Below are 17,769 nucleotides of genomic sequence, written 5' to 3' on the forward strand. Positions count from 1 at the left end.
TATTATGGAAGAGAAACACTTTCTTAGAATCCTCAAATGTCAGAACTGGAAGGGTCCTTAGAGACTGTTTGCCCCAACTCCCCTCATTTAGCAGAACATATAACTTCCTTTGCTCTATTTCCATGTTCCAAGGAATCCCCAAGGCCGGCTCATAATAAAAATCAGGAGCAAGTCAAGAGCCAAGCTAATCAAGGAAGTAAACTACTATAGGACCCAGCTGTGCTCAAGGAGGATTGAGTCATCAGAAATCCAGCCCTGGTCCCAGGATTTGTTTATTAAGGATTTTCTTCAAGGAGAAGGAGAAGAATCTGTGGTAGCTCAACTCCAAAGCTTTTTCATGGGGCGGGTGTGACTGGAAAAGGTTTTATTAGCTTTCATATGAATTGGGGAGTTTCAAAAGTCCTGCTTTGAAGAGGCCTGCCTTTACTTCTAACCGGTCCAGACACTGTGGAGAAGTTGGCAATGTTTGCCTCTGTGCCTCTTACCTCCCCCAAAAAGTGCCTCTGTGGGTCTCTCTGAAAGCAGAGAACCTTGCTTTCAGTTTGAAAGCATATCAATAGCACTTGAAACTGTGTTAGATGGGCTTTGCAGGGTACAGCTTCCTTCATATACCTACACTTGTAACAAGATTCTCCTGTGCAAAGCATCTTCCCATCCATTTCTCTACTTGAACCTCTAAACAGTGAAGGTAATTTTTAGCTATACTTTACAGATAAACAAGCTGGGTCTAGGTGACTCTATAAAGCCATGTGACTAGTAAGAGGCAAAAGTATTGAGTTCTGAATCCAGAAGGATGTCACATCCTGCACTTGTAAGTAAGCCACAGCATCTCAAAGGCACCAGAGTGTGCCACAGCAAACTAGCTAACAGAGGACCACAGAGCCGAAACCCCTGTCTTGATCTTACTTGTAATGAATTCTAGCATTATGACTGAGCTCTGAGAAGCATGCAACCAATCTGAGGATTTAGCGCTGGTCTCAAAAGAGACGTTGGGATTCACATAGGGTGGCTATGAATTTACCATCCTGTAGCTTTATTCTCAGAAAGATTTTCTCTCAGACTGATGGAAGACCAGGAAATCTCATCAATTGAAGTAAATGACTTCTAAGAAAGCTTTATTCACATGTAAGGGAGGATCAGATCCCATTGTAGTTCTGGATAGTATCTATCCATGTACAGTAAACAGTGAGGGTGTGTGTGAGGCAAGGGGGATCAATGTCCATGGGTAATATACTTTTTTTTTCAGTTAGATTTCATGTAAGATAGCCCATCTTCAAAATCTTAACAAAACCCAAGAAGGTTGCATCCTTGGGATTAGAAGAGGAATTATCAAGTTTGGTATGAAATTCTGAGAGAAATAGGGAGACCACAGGTGAGGAAACTCTAAAGAGATTGTATACTGAGATTTGGACAAACCAGATTACTTGGGGACTTGGGACATATGTTATAGCCCTGTGTCTTGGGTGCTCAGAAAAGAAGCCAGGGTGAGATCTGGACACATGTCCAACACTGTATCACCAGGTCCTTGGAATTAAACCCATTCTCCTACCTTGCATCAGGTCTATCTGATCAAGAAAACAATTACACTTTTTTTTAAAATTTTTTTTTATTCATGTTATTGCCCAGCTTTTGGACACCCTGTATTTGCACAGTCCAACTGCTCATATGTATTAGGAAATACAATCATGTGGTGTGCAGTTCACTGGCCTGATGGTGGGGATGTTCAGGCTGGGATGGAATGCTGCTAGGGGAGTAAAGGAGAGGAGTCAAAGGAGTTGTTAGCTCACAGGTTAGTGAGCAACCAGTCTAGCAGTTGTTTCTTAGCCATGTTTCCCACGGCTTCATCCAGTTGTCGTTCCTTGGCAAACTTCATGACCTCGTGAAGAAGATCTCCTACACTGTACCCCTTCTCTGCTGCCTTAGCTGAAACTTCGGGAAGCTGTGGAGAGAGCAGAGGTAGCTTGAGTCACGTGATGCTTTTGGAGAAGGGACCTAGATGGATAAAGTGAGCCATGATTCTAGGATTAAAGTCTGACAGATGCAGGACTGGAGGCTTCTGACATGGCTTTCCTTTTACCTCAGCCCTCTTCTAATGACATAGATCAAAATGCCACAGGACTTTCTTTTTGAGCTTCAGAAAACAAACTCTGGAATCAATTGTGTTCACCAAATACTTCTGATAGGTGCTAGATCCTTCAATTAGTCTGTGATGATTGCTAGGTCAGTGTTAGGGGTTGCCATTCCCCAGCTTCCCTGAAAAAGTATGTGATTGGAAGTAGAGACAATTTCCTGGTCTTGGACTGAAAATAATTTTGGTTCAGTGTTTTATTTCTCTTGAGCCCATCTAATGTAGGAAACACAGCTGTGAGATGTGTGTGTGTGTGTGTGTGTGTGTGTGTGTGTGTGTGAGAGAGAGAGAGAGAGAGAGAGAGAGAGAGAGAGAGAGAAAGAGAGAGAGAGGAGAGAGAAACAGTATGTGTATGAATGCTGGCTTCTGTGAGACTGGAAGGCAAGACCAAGACTAGGATGAAGTAAGTGAGGTGCCTAGGGCAAAAAATTTAAGAAGGCAAGTACTCTTGGGACAAATGCAGGACCTGTGAGTTTGGGAAGGAGCTCCGTAGCTCCCTTTTTCTTTTTTTTTCCTGTCTCTAATCCTTTGAGGGCCTTCAAACTCAAAACATGACTCAAAAATTGTTCCCTGATGTGTTACCAAATAATTTGTTGAAAGGATCACTGATAAAATGAGCTAATTTTACTCTCCTCCTCTTGGTAGAAGTGCACAGGCCTTGAGATATCCAGAGCCCCACTTAATGATTCACCACTTCTGTCTTTTTACAAAATGAAAGTAATTCATGAAGTGCACAGTAAAGAACAGGCTTGGAAAAAAATTGGGCTGCTCTTGGGTTCTAAGTACAATGCTGCCTCCCTGCCCCTGCCAATCCCAACCCTCTTTTCTTCTTGTGTCTGTTGCATTGCTTACCTTCTCCAGTTGTCCATCATCATCTCCCATGAAGTACAACATGGGCACGTTAAATTGGGAGGCTGCGATCCACTGCAGGACAGCCTGGAGCTGTTTCTGCAAGTTACTGGTTGAGCACTGATTATTAACTATGACTTCAGGCCCAGTTGAGTGTTGATGGGTCTGTGGCATCGCACCATCATGACTATATCTGGAACCACCAACCTGGTAATTGGGGTTGTTTGCCAAGGCTGCTTGTTCTTCCAACTCAGCAAGGGCTGCCATGTTATTACTATAGTTAGCCATGACAAGGCACAACTTCATCACAGATTCTACCAGTTGATCTATAAATTGGTGGTTCACTTGCTTCATGCCAGTGGTAGAGTCAAGTTCTTGATAGTCCTGGTATTTTTCTTCCCGTCTGTCAGGTCTCTTGGACATGGAAACGGCTTTGCTTGTTCTGGGCTCAGAACGCTTGTTCTCACCTTCACATGGGTCATCACAGTTGAAGGGGCTCTCACTAAGCAGTTTCTGGATCAGCGTTAGAACAATGTTTGACATATCGAGCTTCTGGGAGTCCAGCTGTTGATTTTCCTTTAGAGGGGTGGATGGTCCAGGAGCTTCATGAGATTCTAGACGTTTCATTGAAAGTGCCTTGGCACTTTGGCCACTTGCACACTTTTCATATTGGGCATTCGGAGTCATATAGCCCATGGTGGAACTAGGACACTCGTCTTCTAATGCATCTTTGCCTTTGGCCTGCTGGGTCAGATGGTACTGGATCAACATAAGGGCAGACACAATCAAGTCCTTTGCCAGCGAATCTGTGGAAGGGCTGATCTTTTCTCTCTTTTCCTCCATATTGGCACATGCTTTGCCAGGCATCTTGCCTTGGTTTCCTTGCTTTTGGTTCCACATGGTCAGGCCCTCCTTGAGGATGTGTTCACCGACTTTCTCGGCACTGGTCAATGACTTGCACTGCTCTGGTTTCATCTTGCCTTTGTCCTTCCCCTTCATCTCAGCTTTCATAGCTGAGAATTCAAGACTTTGGTTTTTGCATTTGGTATCATGGGACCCAGCTTTCAAGGATGCATACGACAGACTCTGTGATTTAGTCTCCTTCTTCTCCCCAAGAAGAGCACTGACCAGACGCTTCAGCATGGCTTCCATGATATCTGCAGCATTTTGTTTTCCGTGGTTGAACAGATTCCTCTTGACCGCTGAGACAAAGTCTGAGTCAGTCATCAGGACCCCAGTGATATTATGCAGGTTCTTCATGCAGGAATCAATCAAATCAGACACAATTTCCTTGGTGTGTTTTAACAACACCCTCTTCAGGACCACGCAGGCTGGAACTTGCTTCCCAGAGCTATGTATTTTCAAGGTCTTCATAACAGAGACGATCATGTCAGATGCCACCTGATTTGCATAAACCATGAGCTCTTTGCTGATAGAATCTGCAAATTCTTTGCTGTCTCTTTGACACATCTGTTTGTCACCACCCTTGTTCTTGTTGGACAATTCACTATACAGAAAGGTTTTCCAGCCACCTTCCCTGCACTCCTCCCCAGTGCCCCGCATTTCTTCAGAAGTCAGTTCCACAGCATCATGGGCCATTTCAGAAGCGATCTTCCTCACAGCACTTTGAGGGTTGTTTTTCCCCTTTTCCCCAAGGGATGAATAGATAGAATGATGAAGGCACTTGCTTCCACCTTCCAACTTCTCCTTGATTTCCTTACGAGCCATCTGGATTACCAGAGAAGATAGTCGGTTGACATAGAAGGAAAGGTCATCCATAGAACATTCGCCATCAGGGGAAATAACTGCCCTCTGATTGCTATGAGATTTGGCTGGAGGAGTGGAAGGACTCTGGTTATTGTTGGTGTTTTTGGCTGCTGTAGTTTCTAGACATAGCCGTTGAGGTCCGTTGGCCAAATAATCTATGTTTAGTTGGTCGGCATAGATGCTGTAGCAGTTCTCAGAGGGTAATTTGTGATTTTTGTCTTCTGTGTCTCCTACTTTGTGTTTACAGCTAGAGACTGAGGGGCTCAGTGCATGCTGGAAGCCCAAGGCATACTTCTGGAGGTCATTCAGAAGCCAATTGAGGACACTTATGGGATCAGAGGGAGCTTGTTTGAAAAGACACACAGATCCCTCCATCTAAAAAAGGAAGAACACCTATCCATAAGAGTTTGGGTAGGGTACTTCTTTCGCTCATTTTATTTAGAAGATATATCTTCTAAACCACACAGATTAGGGATTTGGCTTTCAGAATTTGCATGGGAACTTAACATACAATTATAACCATTAATACATGTTCAAACACAAGTGGCAGCCACAAAAGATCAGAGTATATACATTGGTACACTTAACTACACCTGAGTGTTAGCAATATATTTGCCAATTTCATCTGTGTATTTGTGCTTATCTCAATATGTGTCAAAAATGTATCCATGTATCCATTGTGTGCATATGCATATTAATATAGCAATTCATAAGTGTGAACATCTCAATAGATGTGAGAATGTGTCAGACTGTATTGTGTGTGAAGATGTGCGTGTGTATATGTGTGTGTATATGTGTATGTCAGTGTACATGTTTGAGTAGGTATGAGGATGTGTAATATGTTGACATCGATACCCACTGCCACATGTGCATGTTACTGTGTATATGTTGTACATGTGTGGGAATGTAAACATGAGAGTGTGTATGTCAGTGTATCTGAGAATATGTAAATAAGCAAGTGCCAATTTGAATGATATGCATATATTTATGATATAAATCCAGTAGCATGTATCATGCAGCCATAAATGCATTTGTGTATGTTGCTGCATACATTCACATAGTAACATACACACTCATTAATATATCCATGTATAATTAATGCATACTATATTAATAGATGTGTATGTTAAAATATGACTGTGTGGAAATAGGTGATTGAATAATGACTATGTAGTCTGTCAATAAATTGGGTATCACTTATGCTCTATTTATATGCTAGGTCAGTGCGTAAGAGTGTGTATTAGTACACACACCCTTGCATTTGCGTTTGTGTGTGAATACATGAGTGGGGATGTTATTGCATTTGTATGGATGTGTGTATCAATGCATTCAAAGAGAGTTAGTGACTATGTATCATTTTGTTTAAGTTTGTATGGGTGTGTATCAACATGAAATATATTTATAGGTGTGTATGCTTATACCTGAGTCTGTATGGTCACCAATGTTTTGATCAAGGGTTATGGGTGTTAATGTGTGTGAGTATATGTTTATGCATAGTGTGCATGGATATATATATATGTGGATGTTTATGTGTGTCACATGTGGGCGTGTCAAGGTATCTGACTCTGTATGACTGTATATTTTTGTGTATGTGTGTAAGTCACTGTTTATGAATAGGTCAAATGCATAAATTTGTTAGATTAGTACTTATGTGTGTTTGTCAATGTCACAGGTAGCCAGGCATGAGTATGTCATTGCTTGTATAAATTCATTTTTGTTAATGTATATAGATGTATGTATCAATGTATATGTCACTTTGTGTAGATTTATATGCTTGTGACTGTGTATGCCCATGTCTGGGTATGTGTATATGTATTATATACTTTTTCTACTCAGTGCTAAGTGCCATGGCCCTCTTTGCCCCTTTGATTGCTTTATCTGTCTTTTCATGGAATTCCTGGAAACGTGAGGTCATGATAAGTTCAACTTTTTGCAAATGGGCTTGATACAATCAAGGGTATCTGCCTTGTGTGTAGGAAATATGGGCTGCTCTTTTAAAAATAAACACCAGGTATAATTTATCCCTTTCTTGAGGCTCCAAAATTGAGTTGGCCACCCCCAACTGAACTCAAAAGTATTTAGAGAATATTTTGCAACTGGCTTTTCCTTCCTTAGGGGTTACACTCATCATTCAAAAGGTGCCTGGGGCCAGAAATGATGTTTCTCATTATAACATGAGCCTAGGAACATAGAACAAGAAATATTTGACTGTTTTGCACTAAAGCCAAATATCCTGTGCCAATACCAGCCGCTCTGAGCTTGTAGGACTGTGGGGATGACTTGTCATGTACTCTAATGCCTACCCCAAACCAGAGGCCCAACAGATATAATCCTTACACAAAAACAAAAGGATTCTATATGTGACAGGGGCATACAATTCTAATTGTTTCTAACTTTATGCTATCCAATAGCCTAGGTAATCTCTTGGACAACAGGGTAGGAACCAGGCAACTACAGTTCTTGGCTGTTGTGGATTCTCTCTGCTCCATATCCTCATTCTTCCTTCTTGGTCTTTGGGCAATGTGGGGCACACAAGTCTATTACCAGCCAGCAAACAATAATGCAAAGGATCTTGCTTATAAGCCCACATCCTAATTAGGATAAGAATAGCAAAGTTATGTTTGGAGTACGTACCTGAGATCAGGAAAGGGCATTATGAGCCTTTGTGATTAGTGCCATTGTTAGATACCTGAGCATTGAACTTACCGTTACTCTGAACTTAGGACTGTGTTCTCTAGAATGTCATAGTATTCAAATTTATGGGCATTTTTGACAATAATTCTCTTACTATCTGTGAACCAGAGTCCTCAGACTCAGCATTCAGGTCTAAGAATTAGAAAGGGTGAGCTCAGAGACTAAGTATACCTTAGACTGGTCTTGCTTCTCAGTATCCTTGATGACAATAATCTCTTTTTCTTCTAGATTCCCCAGGTTTAAGTCACCTTCTGAACTGGAACCAGCAGTATCCTATGGAATTAAGGGATAAGATTTTTATGAACAGTTGGTTTTTGAGACTTCTCTAGGCTGCCCTCCTAGGCTACCACTTCAAAGTATGAATGTTATGTCTCCTATTATGCTTTTCTTTCTGAAGGAGAGGTAGGACTGTAGTGCTCTCTAGTCTTTGAAGAATGATAAAGTTCCCTCCACAAATTACTACTCCTCTTTCCCAAGCCCCACAGAAGGTATTCACAAAGCTGTCAGTCTCAGGAATCATGTTCTGTTAATCATCAAACTTTTGGACAGGTTTTTTTTTTTAAATTTTCCATGTGTTAATTCTTTCAGCCCTACCAACAACTTAAGTGTCTTCTAAAATGAGATTTGGTATCTAGAGTGACAGTAAATTCTGAACCAGGGATCCTGGGCTCACAAGAACAATGACCTTCCATTTGAATCTCCTCCACCTTTCCACACTCTGCTACAGCCTTTCGCTTTTCTCATGCCGTGGCTGATAAAACCCACTCAGCAGTTTCCCACCCATTCCAAGGGAGGGGAGCAGAGAATACCCACCTTAGAATCTTTACCTTCCACATTCAAGGTAGACACATCGACAAAGCATATCTGTATCAAATTAGGAGGGTGAATTTAGAAAAACTCTAAAGACTGTAATTTCTTTCTGAGAGATGACAATAGCACTTACCTTATAGGATTCTTGTGAGGACTAATTAAGATACTGAATGTAAAGCTTTTAGCAGAGTGCCGGTACACAGTAAGTACTCAATAGATGTTAATATGATTATGATTAGGCAGACAGAATCTAAGCATTCCTGTAGTTCATAAATGAGAATACCTACCTGTCAGACAGAAGCCCAAAATATAATATCCACATTTATTAAGAAAACTGAGAAGAGAGGTGGCTTGCCCAACCGACACAAACTCAAAGGTGGAACTTTCATTAGAAGTTGATTCTAATTGATTCCCAGTTTACAGCACTTTCTGCTATAGTGTTCCCCAAATGTGGCATTTTTACTACTGATGATATAGAATATTTTAGGTGGTACGTAAATAGATGTTTGTATGTAATAGGTGTACTTGTGGAAAATACATACTAAAACATCAAACCTGTGGTATTACAGACAATAATGCTTAGGGTGATGGTAATTTTTAAATGTATTTGAATTTTAAATTCATTTTTAAAAACATAGCAGAAATATGTATTAAGTAAATAATAGTATGAGTGGTGCTGGAACAAGATAAAAAAAATGTGAAGTACTATGCAAATCACTTGAAGTTTGGGAAACAGAGCATGAAGTATTTTGCCCTCCTGAGGGAGTCCCACTTTAGTGTAACTGACTGGTAGCTAGATGACATTGTGACTTCAGAAGTGTTAGGTAATAAGGGCTGGTAACTAGGCAACCACCACTTCTCCCTCCCCCTCAGACTCCCCCCTAACCTTCCTGCCCCAGGTCCTTTACATCACTCCTGGTCCTGACTCTCCCTTTGTCCTTGTGTCATTGAGCTTGGTTGCTTGGAGACATCACAGTATCACTCTCCATTAGTCTATCCTGGGCTCCAATATATCTATATTCCTACACTGATCCTTTCCACTCCTTGGTAGGGGTAATTTTATACTTACGACTTTCCGGTCCTGATCTTGCTGTCCTTTTGGGCTGTAGAGATCAACCTTGCACACGCCCCTGCGGCTATGTAACCAGTCAATATCATCAGACATCTATAAAGAGAAAGGGAAGAAATCTGAATATATAACTATATAACTATATAACTATATAACTATATAACTATATAGCTATATAGCTATATAACTATATAACTATATAGCTATATAGCTATATAACTATATAACTATATAACTATATATATATATATATATATATATATATATATATATACTCAGCCAGTTTCTAAAAGCCATATATAACTATATAACTATCTAAGCTATATAACTATATAACTATATATATGCTTTTAGAAACTGGCTGAGTTTGGGTAAGAATCTCTGAAGGGCTTCCTGAAACCCATCTGTATGTTTCAATTAGGTTTAGACTAGGAACTGGAAGGGTGAACAATGGGGGAATGAACTATGAAATATTTGAACTTGATAATCAGGATCATTTAGCACAGTCCATAGTCTCCTTTAATTTAGACTTCCCACATCAAGTATTTGGAATCATGGGAGTATCATATTAATTTGTGAGAAACAAGTCAGGAAAAATGGCAGGCTGAGAAGCAAATTTAAAGGAGGTCTAGGGACTGTAGGAATTAAATTCAATGATTTACTTCTACCCAACTCTACTAGATCTCATGTGTCTCCACTTCTGTTTACCCACTCTAGGTTACCTCAAAGAATAAAGTTCATCTCATCCTATTTAACTGAACTTTAGCTAACTCCAGTTCAACCAGAGTCTTTCTCATTACATCAAAGAAAATGAAATTAGGTAAATAGCTGTAATACTTATTACATAGGGCCATTGGAAAAGACTAGGGTCAACACCAGTAGAGTAAATAAATAGCCCTTTTAATCAAAACAACATAGAAGATTCCAACATAAAACAAGTTTATGAATGCTGAGAAAACTGCCTAATAGCTGTAAATATAACCAAAAGACAGATGTCTGAGGGAAGACCAGACCCTGATCCCATAGACCAAGTTTAATTTTATTTTTGAAAGAAAAAAGAATCTCTGCCAACTTCTTCCAACCCCCACCCCCCACCACCTCCCACCCTGGCCTAGAACTAAAAGTAAAAAGGAAATGGCAGAGGCCACTGATTGATTTTTGCTATGTAAGACCTCAGATCTATGTTCAGGCAGACACGTTAAGAGCTCAGTAGAATTGTTTTGGTTTCTGGAGCTTGAATTTGATTTCTTTTTAAAATGTAACAGGAGAAGCCTTTTTGCCAAGTTATTAGAGGGCAGTTGAATTCCTTTTCCCCAACTCCCTTAAAAACTTAGACCCTTTTAACCTCTACCTCCCTCCCCTCCCTCTCTTTACTCTTCTTCCCCCCTCCCTTCTTCCTTTCTCTCCCTCCTTCCCTACTTATCTTCCTCTCTCTCTCCATCCTTCCCTCCCTCCCCCCTGCCCTCCTCTCTCCTCCTTCCTTCCCCTCCCTTCCCTCCCCTCTTCTCTCCTTCCCTCCCCTCCTCTCTCCTTCCCTCCCCTCCCTTCCTCTCTCCTTCCCTCCTCTCCTCTCTCCTTCCCTCCCTCCCTCCCCTGCCATCCCCTCTCTTCCCTCCCTCCCCTCTCTCCCCTGCCCTCCTCTCTCCTTCTTCCCTCCCTCCCTTGCCCTCCTCTTTCCTCCTTCCTTCCCTCTCCCTCTCTCAACGTTTTTATAACAGCTATCCTCTGATGGTTATCTTTTCACACAATACTGCATTTCTACCCTTTGCCATTCCCAACTGCCCGCCCCCAGATCTTTTCGGGCTCTCACTTCAAGAATGTCTACACACCCCTGAAAAAGTTTTAGGAAAGGGCTTCCCATACCCACTCATAAGAGGGAGTCTCTTTTTTAAAAAACTAGAGATCACTAGCATAGGAAAAAAGAAGGAAAGTCATAGAGGTCCCTCATATGATTTGGATATAGCCTTAGTCCAAATCCAAAAGAATTGTAAAAAAATAAAATTTGTGAACTCATTACCTTGATAATGAAGTTATTTTAGGCTTTTCGCTGAAATTGTGCCACCCAGAAGGGAGATGTGCCCCTTTAGATGGAAGTGGGCAGTGCCAAGTTCTTGGGCACTTGCGGCTGGCTGCCACCCCAGTCAGCTGTTGGATGAGACTGATGGGCCAGGCTTTTCCCTGCTGCCTTTGACCCGGGGGTGTGACAACATAATTGGTTGGGTCACAATGCCTGAGACTAGCAACCTCAGCAAAGGTGTGGCAATATGGCAAACTCAGTAGCCCTTCACATCAAAAGCACATCAGGCTGTCTGCTGTACAACAACCCTTTTCTGTTCTCTCTAGGAAGGTACACATATTTATTTCACATTTTGTCCAGCTCACAATCCCTTGAGACTTCCATTCTCTTTCCTCTTCTTGTTTCCAGAACAATCTAATCATATTAGTTACCCGTTTGGTGGGGGTCTGTATTTTTCACATAGAGAATTGCCACCAGCCTTAATGAATAAAAAACTATTAATTTTCACATCTTAGCTTATTTCTCTTTGGGTTTCCCACTAGAGATTCAGAGTTATGTAGCAAGAGATCTTTGGATTTATGTAGAAACAAAAAATGTTGAAGTCCTTTCTGGATATCCTGAATAAAAGTATGAAAATAGAAAGTTGGAGGCTGCCTTAATAGCTTCTGTGATTTCACCCCACCACGAAGACACCCCCTTAGCTAGTCAAAAAGAAGTCAGAGGGAAAAATGGGTTATGGGCATTGAGGATGGCACTTGTTGGGATGAATGCTAGGTGTTGTATGTAAGCGATGAACCACAAGAATCTACCCCAAAAGCCAAGAGCACACTGTATACACTGTATGTTAGCCAATTTGACAATAAATTATATTAAAACAAGGAGAAGTTAGAAAATGCCCCTGCCTTGGTAGTATCAGAGTAGGCTGTTTCACAGGACCTTGGGATGATTTTTTTCTTGTTAATTTGGATGCTGTGATGACCCTTCTAGTCTGACACAGGATGTTGCTTCTTTCCTCAACCCTCCATACTCTCCTAAAGCCTTCCCCACCAGCTGGCCCCAGAACTCCTACTTAATGACATCACTGTTTCTATGGAGAACAGTGACAGCACAAAAATGGGAGCTTTATTCTTAGGATTATGCATGTCTAGCAAACTCTAACCTTCATCATGAGACATAATTTTCTAAGAAAAAAAGACTAGTCTACTTAGGACAGGGTCAGCCTTGCACAGACTTTTTAAGTTATGAAAGGACCTGAGCCCCACTTACTCTTTTTCATTATATGGCCCGTGCTGGATTTCTGGCTACCATATTCTTTAAAGGATTATCCATTAGACTTTGAGGTGCCTTTAGATTAGCCTCAGTTTCACAACATTAGTCCATAACCAAATGGCTCACACTGTGCCCAAGTCTCATCTTTTTTACTCTCCTTCCTCCATATGTTTCCACTTTAACCTCATACATGTGAATAAATGCATCTGAACTAGTTATAAGTCGAGATGATCCCCTAAATAATAGAGTTTTGTATTCTTGATTCTACTTCAATTTCTTCTTGTTACCCCCGAGACTGCATGTCTTGCCTAACCCTGATGTACAATTTCAATCTTGTTAGTTTATGACATCAAAAAGAAACAGAACTGGACATTTGTTAAAAGTGGCAAGACAGATTTTATTCAGACTACTGCAGTAAGGAATAGAATCTTCCAATGAACAGAGCTCAAGTCCACTGAAACAAGAGGCAGAAGGCTTTTTAAATGTTCGGGTGCGCTAAAGGAAAAAATGCCAAGGGAAGCCTGTGTGTGTGTGTGTGTGTGGGGTGATCAATGTGATTAGGGCAACTGTGTTTGCTAACTGGTTCTTATCGAAGTTAGGCTCCTATCCTTTCACAGAGATTAGGAGACAGAGGTCCTATCTTTCTTGATAATTACCTTTCAAAGGGATGGCTCCTAGGTCCTTGAGAAAAATATTTCTGGGTTGTAGAAGATATATCTCAAAGTAACATAAAGGATTTACAATGATAGGTTTTCTAAAGAAATGCTCTAAGAAAAGGGAGGTCAGGGGCCTATAATCAGGTTTTGGCTGAAACAAACAGTAAATTCTTCTGGCAGTGTTGAACTTCCGTAGGCAGGTCTTTTAAGGATGCTGGGGTCATCATCCTAGGGATATGGCTTTGAGCTGATAGAAACTATGTTAGTGTTTGTTCAAGTCTCTTAATGTATGGAATGGATGATACTGTTTGTACCCAAAGTTGCAGTTCTTATCAGCTATGGTTGAGGCCTAGTTGAGAAGAAATTTCGTAGGGGCCTGACTATATCAAGTCATCATGTTGTATACTTTAAATATATACAATTTTTATTAAAAATACATTTTGGTCAAGGAGGGAGTCTTTGTAAGTCAGTGGTGATGAATTAAATCCACAGTACAAGACTTGTTTTCCCTGTATCATTTTTTTTTGTCAAGACTTTTGATTATTAAAGAAAAATTTGGAGCTCCTGTGTCTGGCTCACGTCTGTGGAATAAGAAGCAAAGAATAAAACTGTGTATTTATTCTCCAAGCACAAGAATGTATATCCCTAAGATTAAAAAAACAAAAAAACCCTCGCCCCAAAAACCTCTATGTCTCTCATCCCAGAAGGGAACAACTGTGATCTGGGCCTGGAAAATGTCTTACTAAATCTCCTGAATGACAAAAAGAGAACTATTATGGATGATTAGAGCCCTGTCCCACAGCGCCCCGATCTTGTCATCCTGGAGGCTACCCAGGAGCAAACAAGAGCAGCATTTGGATAGGAAACCAACAACAAAAATGTAAGGAGGCTCAGTCATAGGTTATGGTATGTCCTCTGCCTCTTCTTTCTCTTAAGCTCCTGAGATTCTCAGACCAGTGTATACTGACTAGAGATGGCAACAGATGGGTGGGGTAGAAGGGATGTTCAAAGAGTCAGAAGAAGGAATATGGTGTGTGAGTGTGTGAATATTTGTAAGGTACAAGGCATGCACTTAGATCAGCCTTTAGGAGCCAAACATAGAGAAGTTAAACATAGAAGCTTTGATTGTCTTTTTTTTTTTAAACCATCATCATCCATTTTCTAACTTTGTTTATTCTAACCAAACATCTCTTCCACACAAACTTGTGAATAATTGTAGAAATCAACACTTTAAATATGCTTTCAGTCTACATTTGTTTTGAAAGAGCTATTAAGATAGTAAAAATGGGACCTGTGTTTGTCAATGTTCTGAATAATGGCAAAATGAAATTTAAATGAGCTGAACTATTAGCCTTCATGAAATCACTGTCTGCCTGTTAGCCTCACTAAGTATCTTCCAGTCTCAGATTAGGCTACGTAATTTAGTTTATGAGATGGCACTGTGACCATTTGGAAAATGTGCAGTGATACCAGTGATTTACAGACTTTCTTTATTGTGGAGCAATATAAATGTAACTCCTGTTCTCCTGAATTATTTTTCAGACATGAGAATACACACTGTCATTTACAGCAGCTTCTCACAACCATGCTAAAGTGAAATATTAGATAGCTCTTCTGAACATCTCAGCACCAGTGCTGCATAATTACTTCTGTCAAGTATTTATGTTATATCTGTACTGGGTATACCTGGCCTTTCCTATGAGTGATTGAAGTAGTGGAAGGAGAAAATAAAGGACTTTAAAATGCTATAAATATTCTGTGTCTCTCTCTTTTTTTATTCCAGAGGGAAGCTGTTAAAGAAAAGAAGGTTCTTAGATATGTTGGGGTTTCCTTTTAGGCAGAGGCTTAATTAGGCAGCTAAGGTCTGTTCTGTGGCCTTGTTGTAGATAATGACTTAATAGCTATTTGTGAAAGGTGGGCTTGGCTTGACAGTTGCCATTTCTGGTCAGGCTCCTCCCTCTTATAATTGGGAAATTTCCCTCCTCTGATTTCCTAGAACATTTCCTTCTTGTCTGTATAATTCATCTGACATTTACTAGATCTGGCCTTGTAGAGTTAATTAACTTTTTGTATTCCTGGATCACCTGCTTCAAAAGCCGGGCAGGCAGCCAGTTTTTCCCATCTCTCATTGTATTCGCTGCAATACAGCCCACGGCTGGGCTCGGGGAACAAATGATGGTGTTAGAATTTCAGGTAGCAAACAATTCAGAAGCCACGGAGTCCTGGGAATCTGTAATAATATTTCAGTGGGCAGTATACTTCTTAGAGAAGTAACTCTCAGACTTTAGTGCGGCTCAGAATCACCTGTAGGACTTGTGAAGCTAGTTGGGCTCTGTCCCAGAGGTTTTAATTCTGCAGGTCTGGAGTGGGGCCTGAAAATTTGCCCGGTACTGTGTTTTACATGCATCATCTCATTTAATTGTCACACAGCCTTAAGAAACGGGTACTATTTTAATCCCGATTTCATCTCAATGGGGGGCTGGATCAATGGGGGAAGCCATTTGGCTGGGTGTAAGGCTAGGTGAGGCACTACCCATTACATCATTTAACGGTTGGGTGGGCGTATGTGTGTGCGCGCCCAGAGTGGTACGCCTTTTCTTTCTTCGAAGGGTCTGAAAACGCCCAAGAGAGATTTCTTGAGGAAAAGAAAAGTATAAGGGGGTACGTCCTCTGATCTTTTGGCCCCATCTGGTGGTTTCAAGTCTGAACAAAGTGCTGATCTGTTACCCTCCCCCCCCCCCTCTGGTGAGAATGGTGAGGTCGGACCGCCTGTCTCCGCGATCCATTTTCTGAGGCGACTTTTTCTGGAGGGGGTTGCTCTGAGGCGATTGCTCTGAGGAAGTTATTCTGAGGCGGTTAGTCCCTTTTGCCCCCATCCGTGTTTTGTTTTGTGTTTTGTTTTGTTTCCGTTTCCTACTACTTGGGAAGTCCCTTTTCAATACATAGCGTTTGTTCCAGCCCGTCTATAGCTTGTTAAAAGTAAAACTTGTTTTTCTAGGCATTAAACGGGTCTTTTGCCTTATATGTGTAAATATATAAACATATTTTGTGTCCGAGCTGGAGATTTAGGTGAGGGAGCTAGGTTGTGAATAGGATTTTTTTTTCTTGTCAAACCGACAAACTTGTCTCCAATGTCTGATGGAAAGTACTTAAATATAGCATTAACTGGCAACAACGTTTTTACTAGCCCCCCCCCCCCCATAGTATCTTTGTCAGTGAATGAACGTTTTAAACAAAGACCCTTGGGAGGAGAGGAAGGGGATCTGGAAGCATAAAGCTTTTCGGGTTCCCTCGAGGCATTGGTGGGCACCCCCTCCCGTCCCCCACCACCAGACTCTCTTAAGGTTCTCCTTGATTTGAAGAATGTTAAAATGGGGTGAAGACTGGCCTAGTCTTCCTTCCGCTTTGTTTTGTACTTGCCCCGTGGGGGTGTCAGGCTGAGACCGTGCCTGTTACTCTCAAATCAAGAGGGTAAAATGGGGGTAATGAGTTCATGTGGCCACTAAGAGGTCGCAGCAACTTGCAAAACATGTTTCCACACAGTGTGAGATCATCCCTTAGAGAAACCCGTTTTGCCAAGGCATTCCTCAAATTAAAGGTGAAATTGGTGATCCTGCCCTCATAGAATCACTCTCCATCCTAAAAACTTCACTTTTTGTGTATATTTATTGATGCGTCTCCTTCAAAAAAGTTGTTTATAGGTTCCAGGAAATCAGGGACTATTGTATTTCATCATGAGCTTTATCTTTCCAGACGGGGTAATGCTTGAGGAGAATGACTGTGTTTTACTGATTTTCATTTACCCTGCAAGGGATAGCACTAGATTCGTATATGCTTAAGGATATGCTTAAGGATATTTACATAACTGAAAAATCAGTATGTACACCTGAAGCTAATATGTTATCTACCAATTATATATCAGTTAAAAAAATAACGGAAATTAGTGGTAACAGTTGTTCAAGAATTGCCATGGCCAAGAATGTTGAGCCACCTTTGTCCAAATTGCCTGGCTTGTTGCAGTAAGTTCCTAACTGGTTCTACTGAGTCTTTCCTTGCTACTCTTAAACAGAATTTTTTTTTGAAAGAATCAATATATTTTATTAGCTAGTTATTTTTAAAACAGCTTTATTGAAATCTAACTCACCTACCACATAATTCACCCATTTAAAGTGTACAACTCAATGATTCTTAGTATATTCAGAGTTGTGGAACCATCACCATAATCAATTTGAGAACTTTTTCATCACCAAAAAAAAAGTCATACCCCATCTCCCCTAACCCTATGCTTTAAAATTTTTTTTCTTTAATGTTTACTTATTTTTGAGATCGACAGAGCATGAGCAGAGGAGGGACAGAGACAGAGGGAAGTGAGCAGAGGAGGGACAGAGAGAATCACAGAATTCAAAGCAGGCTCCAGGCTCTGAGCTGTCAGCACAATGCCCGATGCAGGGCTTGAACTCACAAACAGGGAGATCATGCCCTTAGCCAAGGTCAGAGGCTTAACCAACTG

The 17,769-nt window shown here is 41.0% G+C and overlaps 2 protein-coding genes across 5 annotated transcripts in view; one reads left to right on the forward strand and one right to left on the reverse strand.

The window, feature by feature from the left end:
- Window positions 1-1,592: 1,592 nt before the first annotated feature.
- On the reverse strand, window positions 1,593-12,393 carry AKAP4 (A-kinase anchoring protein 4). 4 transcript variants are annotated; one of them, XM_015072578.3, is made up of 6 exons: window positions 12,237-12,393; window positions 9,318-9,413; window positions 8,252-8,302; window positions 7,610-7,711; window positions 2,981-5,119; window positions 1,594-1,939 (listed from the first exon to the last, which is right to left on the reverse strand). In XM_015072578.3, the coding sequence occupies exons 2-6, from the start codon at window positions 9,411-9,413 to the stop codon at window positions 1,784-1,786; spliced, it is 2,544 nt and encodes an 847-aa protein (XP_014928064.1). In that variant the 5' UTR covers window positions 12,237-12,393; the 3' UTR covers window positions 1,594-1,783. The 4 variants fall into 4 exon arrangements, with proteins under 4 accessions (XP_053058298.1, XP_053058297.1, XP_014928064.1 ...); XM_015072577.3 differs by lacking the exon at window positions 12,237-12,393 and adding an exon at window positions 11,335-11,492; XM_053202323.1 differs by lacking the exon at window positions 8,252-8,302 and having other exon boundaries at window positions 1,593-1,939.
- Window positions 12,394-16,018: 3,625 nt separating this feature from the next.
- Window positions 16,019-17,769, forward strand: part of CCNB3 (cyclin B3) — a 78,283-nt gene continuing 76,532 nt past the window's right edge. The window contains exon 1 of the mRNA XM_053202324.1: window positions 16,019-16,114. The gene's annotated coding sequence lies outside the window, so the exon portion shown is untranslated. The remainder of the gene's footprint in view (window positions 16,115-17,769) is intronic.

This window comes from Acinonyx jubatus, chromosome X (genome assembly GCF_027475565.1).
Source record: "Acinonyx jubatus isolate Ajub_Pintada_27869175 chromosome X, VMU_Ajub_asm_v1.0, whole genome shotgun sequence".
NCBI lineage: Eukaryota > Metazoa > Chordata > Mammalia > Carnivora > Felidae > Acinonyx > Acinonyx jubatus.

Excerpts from the sequence above, each read along its gene's own strand:
- AKAP4 (XM_015072578.3), bottom strand. The coding sequence starts at position 9,413 with ATGTCTGATGATATTGACTGGTTACATAGCCGCAGGGGCGTGTGCAAG. Across the intron at positions 8,303-9,317 it reads AAGATCAGGACCGGAAAGTC|ATATGCTTTGTCGATGTGTC; the intron begins GTAAGTATAAAA and ends AATTTGATACAG. Across the intron at positions 7,712-8,251 it reads TGGAAGGTAAAGATTCTAAG|GATACTGCTGGTTCCAGTTC; the intron begins GTGGGTATTCTC and ends TTAATTCCATAG.